This window comes from Vigna umbellata, chromosome 2, assembly GCF_029865625.1.
Source record: "Vigna umbellata cultivar VRB3 chromosome 2, Vumbellata_1.0, whole genome shotgun sequence".
Taxonomy (NCBI): domain Eukaryota; kingdom Viridiplantae; phylum Streptophyta; class Magnoliopsida; order Fabales; family Fabaceae; genus Vigna; species Vigna umbellata.
The window spans coordinates 1518440-1523249 of NC_142166.1; the positions used below are offsets into that span (position 1 = coordinate 1518440).

At 37.6% G+C, this 4810-nt stretch overlaps 1 protein-coding gene across 2 annotated transcripts; it reads right to left on the reverse strand.

Annotated features, from left to right (window-relative positions):
- Positions 1-890: 890 nt before the first annotated feature.
- Positions 891-4234, reverse strand: LOC124821906 (uncharacterized). 2 transcript variants are annotated; one of them, XM_088105686.1, is made up of 2 exons: positions 3833-4234; positions 891-3319 (listed from the first exon to the last, which is right to left on the reverse strand). In XM_088105686.1, exon 2 carries the CDS (start codon positions 3220-3222, stop codon positions 1102-1104), a length of 2121 nt encoding a protein of 706 aa, XP_087961812.1. In that variant the 5' UTR covers positions 3223-3319; positions 3833-4234; the 3' UTR covers positions 891-1101. The 2 variants fall into 2 exon arrangements, with proteins under 2 accessions (XP_087961812.1, XP_087961813.1); XM_088105687.1 differs by having other exon boundaries at positions 891-3322.
- Between the last annotated feature and the right edge of the window lie 576 nt (positions 4235-4810).

Below are 4810 nucleotides of genomic sequence, written 5' to 3' on the forward strand. Positions count from 1 at the left end.
ATGTTTACAAGTAAGTATTTTATGCGAAGGAGTTAGAATACAAGTTTGAGATGAACTTCTTACCTTTGAAACAGAAGTTGGTATTGCAAAGAATCATGGGAATCCTACCTGACAATTTTAAAAATAAAAATAAAATATATAAAATTTAAACTCAATATACATAATATAATTAATAAGAATAATATAAAAAAATTCCAAAAATATCTCCATACGAGACTTCCTAAATATATTGACATGTATAAATCGGTATTATTCTTATGTGTAAAACATCTATTCATCAGGTTGTTACGTGTACAATACATGACTCTGAATGATAACTCCTAAATATAGAACGTATCCCATGTTTCCATAAGTGAACACAACGATACACCTGGATTTATGTTGAGGCACACTAATTGGAAGGTACACTTCCGTGTTAATTTTACAGGCACAAGATATATATCATACTCCTGTAACTCAGTCAAATGAATACCTTCCACGTCTTCATATTTTTGGCTCACATTACCAAAGACAATAAGGTGATGAATAGTTTTAAAATGCAGACTAGATAGTGTCAGGCCAAGTCAACGAGAGGTTGACAAACTGGAAGGCTTCTTATAACATGAATCATTAAAAGAGAAGTTTCAAATGCAATAAGTATAGCCCCACCATAAACGTAGAGTAGCTTGGTAAGGTTGTCAACGTCTAAACAAATAGTTTCTGTAGTCACTGGTATAACTTCTCGGTTGCTACAATACAACAATGCCTTTGATTATTTTCTTTTTCTCTCTTTGAAGTTTGGGGGATTTAAAATTGGTTTTCAGCCTTCAATTGAATGAATTCTTTACTAACCAGTAAAAACTGATCAGAATAGAGTTACAAACAAGCAATCTGTCCTGGTCTCTCACGAGTTACAGCGAAGAAACTTTACCGAACAAGCAATCACTAAATCTGAAAGTGTACTAGACAAATGTTACAAAATAAAATTTCAGCTTCTAAAACATCCGTGGTTAATGTCTCATTGGTCTCTAACCAAGTGTGACTTAGTGTACAGTTAAATCTAAAATACTGTGGGAAGAATGCTAAAGCACAACCCAAATAATTGTTTCACTATTGCATAACCTACAAGGCGTTTGGTTCTTCTGTAGCAGCAGCATGAAGAAGCTCATCTGGAGTTGCAGCCGGATCCAGGTCCCAACACCTTTCTGGCAAATTCTCGGCTTCCCCCTTCAGCAACCAAGAAGGTACTTGATGAGAAAACCGCAACATCTCTCTTTTGGGTATCCATTTTATGGCACTCTTGTCGGTGTTACTCTGATATACTGTTTTAAATCCAGCCAACTTAACAAGGGGACTAACACAAACACCAAGATCCTCAGAGTAATCATCCAGCACTTCAACCATTTCATACTGATGCCTCACTTCATCTGGAGTAGATCTGTTCCAGTCTGGTGACCAATTTCGATACACAGCCCAAATATCTCCACTTCTGGGATATATGCGGACACAACCCCCTCGACCAGCCTTCTCCTGACTTAGAACATGAGAAAATATGTTAACCTGATCAACAACATCTGAATTAAAGGCCCTGAAATTTCCACAAGATTTGGTAAAACCTGAATCCAGCCAGTTTACTGGGCCAAACTCACTATCAGTTTTGGAACTGAGGTAACTGATGTGAATCTTGAATGGATTGACAGTCACGACCTCACGGATCATACAATACAACCGTGGCATTCCATCTTCTTCATCGTACAGGGCCCATATTTGCTTTGGCCTGAAGCATTCCTCTGACCTATCTTTATCAAAGTCGTGAAAGTCAGAATCTGGGACAGTAATTGAGATTGGACCAGCTTTCCCATTCTCTAGCTGTAGACCAGAAACATTCAGGGCTGTTTTTCTACATGTCTCTCTTTTTACTGGACCAACTTGAGCTTGAGATTTTTCTCTCTCTTTCAGAGCTGCAGCTTCTACTTCGGATGACAGCTTCATCTCCTCCAGTTTCTTCCTGATTACTGTCCTGGCTTTCTCAATCAATAATTTTCTTGCATCAAATGCCGGTGCCATGGAACAATGTTTGGTTTGAACTTCAACTGCACAGGAAGGTTTCTGGCCGTGTCCAGTGCTATCATTTCCGTTAGACACTATTGCCTCTAGAGCACATTTTGAACCCTTTTCTTCGTAGCCATTTCTGAAAGTGCCTCCCACAACAACTTTCTGTTTCTTGTCAGGTCTACTTAGTTTATCTTCCTGTGGTTCACTATAGGAGAATGGTACATCTGAATTTGTATTCACCATGATCTCTGCTACATGATGCCTCTTATCAGCTCCTGTTTTGAGTTTTGGTCTTCCCCTCTTCACATTTCCATTTGCCCGATTGACAGAATCAGCAGGTAAGGTAGTTGACCCGTTTTGATTAACAACTCCAGCAGATCCCCACTGAAATGAAACATTTGGAACGTACTCATATCCATGTCCAGAATGATATCCTGCAACCCCATTCCCATTGAAATAGGGGGCAGTGGTTGGAACATATGAGACACCATCAAATGAATGACTTGCATACCCATTTCCTGGCACATATGACCAAGGACAATATGGAAATGAACCATTTGCCGGGGCCGCCCCAGTTTCGACAGCCACGAAAGTGCCACGGCAGTTCTTACAAGACAGTCTTTTATTCACGTACTTGCGCAGATACTCGTACTGAACCTTACAAGAGGTGCAGATTGTCCAAAAGGTGTCAAGCCCACCGCGAGGGGTTGACAAATTGGAACATTTGTTATAACCTGCAGCCCCTGTAGCATGGGCAGGAGACAGATTCATCTGGTTAGTCCCACCCAACTGCGCATTTCTCTTGAGATCATAAGAACTGCGCATAGCACTATCTGATAGCCAAGTCCAAGCCTCGGAAACAAGCTTAAATGCCTCGTCAGCTCCCACACACTTGTTCTTATCAGGGTGAAGCAACACCGCCAACTTCTTGTATTGTTTCTTCACAGCCTCCTTATCTGCAAAAGGTTTTAATCCAAGAATCGAATAGTAATCTAGCTCACCATTATGTTTGACCTCAGAGGCGATGTAAACTTCAAATGTGGCCACCATTTGAGATATACCCTCCAATCCTGGACAAAGTGTTCTAGCCTTTACAGCATAGTTTTTTGCACCTGCAAAGTCCCTCACAGCAAATCGCTTTTCAGCAATCTCTACCGCTTTAAGTGCTTCCTCCTTGTTCGCTTCCATGTAGGAACAAAACTCACTTCACAACTGAACTCTTGAAACAGAAACTAAGACCCGCCCAACATCTTTTCCAATATCACATATAACCTCGTTTCCATGCCTGCTAACAGTTTTGGAACAAAAAGAATAAGTAAGTATTTTTAATTTTAAAACTAAAATCACTTCCATCTAAGATCCAAATAACACCAACTCAAACATTTTAGTAAAATAAACAAACATAAACACCAACATTAATATAGAACTGACAAGAGAAACCAAGCACAGCCCATCCAGTACGCCCAAATTTTGGAGTAAGAGAAACAGATCGTGACATTTAATGAATTGAAACACAATTTTCAATTTTCCATATACAATTCATAAACGACTAAACTTCCTAAACTTTCAATTTCAAAATCAATAACATTAATCAAACGGGAGAGAGGGAGAGATGACCCATCTTTCAATCAGCACCCAATTCAACTAAATTTGACAAAACCTACAACTTTCGAAGAGATCGAAAACCTAAACCAAAAACCCCCCAAAATCATTACTCATAATTTATTTAAAACCAAAACCCCAGATGCAAAAAAAAAACACAATAATTTAAATAATAATAACAACAAAAAAAACTAACTCAGATTGGAGCGGTAATGGGGTGTTGAAGAAGAGCCAGATCGCCACGTGTAGTTTGAAATTAGAGCAAAATTGAGTGTGAATCTCGCTTGCTGCGCTAAAAACAGGAAAACACAGAACCCGATTTGTATGGACACAGTGGTGTGTGGTAAATGGTAAAGGTGAAGCCTTTGCCACAGAAACAAAAATCGGGAAGAAAGGGCTCGGGTGGCTCTCGGATCCGAAGTGGGTCCGATTCGGCGCAAGGTGGCGGCGATGAATAGGAGCTTCCGACAATCGCCGATCAGAAAGAGAAAGTTGCAAATAAAATAGGAATTATTATAAATAAAATGATGATAATTTTCTGAGCAAGTAAACGCTGTTATTACTGAGGTGGTTGGAACAACCTAACGTGCACCGTAGGTGCGTAATCACTAATGACTGCATGACATATTTATTACTTTATTTTCCCCTTTTTTAGAAAAATCTAATAGTATTATTTTCCTTTATTTCACATTTTTTATATGTTTTATTGCAGCCTAAATTATTAAAAAATTTATATATTTTGCGCAAGTTAGAAGTTAGAGAGTGTGTTCTATAGTTGGTGCGAGGTTGGATGATGATTTGGAGAATTACCAGTGACGGGCATAGGACATCTCGTGAATGCTCCTCATTGGTCATTTTATTTTTTAAAATTACCATTTTTTTCATCAAATAAAATGAAAAATTAATAGAAAATATTATAGAAAAATGATTTAAAACAACCCACCAGCCTGGTGACGCGTGATTTAAGTAATTTATATATATATATATATATATATATATATATATATATATATATATATATATATATATATATATATATATATATATATATATATTATATTAAATTCAAACTTGATTACCACTATGGTAGACTTTAACTACACAATTTAATTCATTAACACTAAATACGTAATTATGCTGTGATAAGTTAATGTATCTATTTTTATCTTTCTTT

What these genes read in the sequence shown, in the direction of transcription:
- LOC124821906 (XM_088105686.1), bottom strand. Translation starts at nt 3,222, where the DNA reads ATGGAAGCGAACAAGGAGGAAGCACTTAAAGCGGTAGAGATTGCTGAA.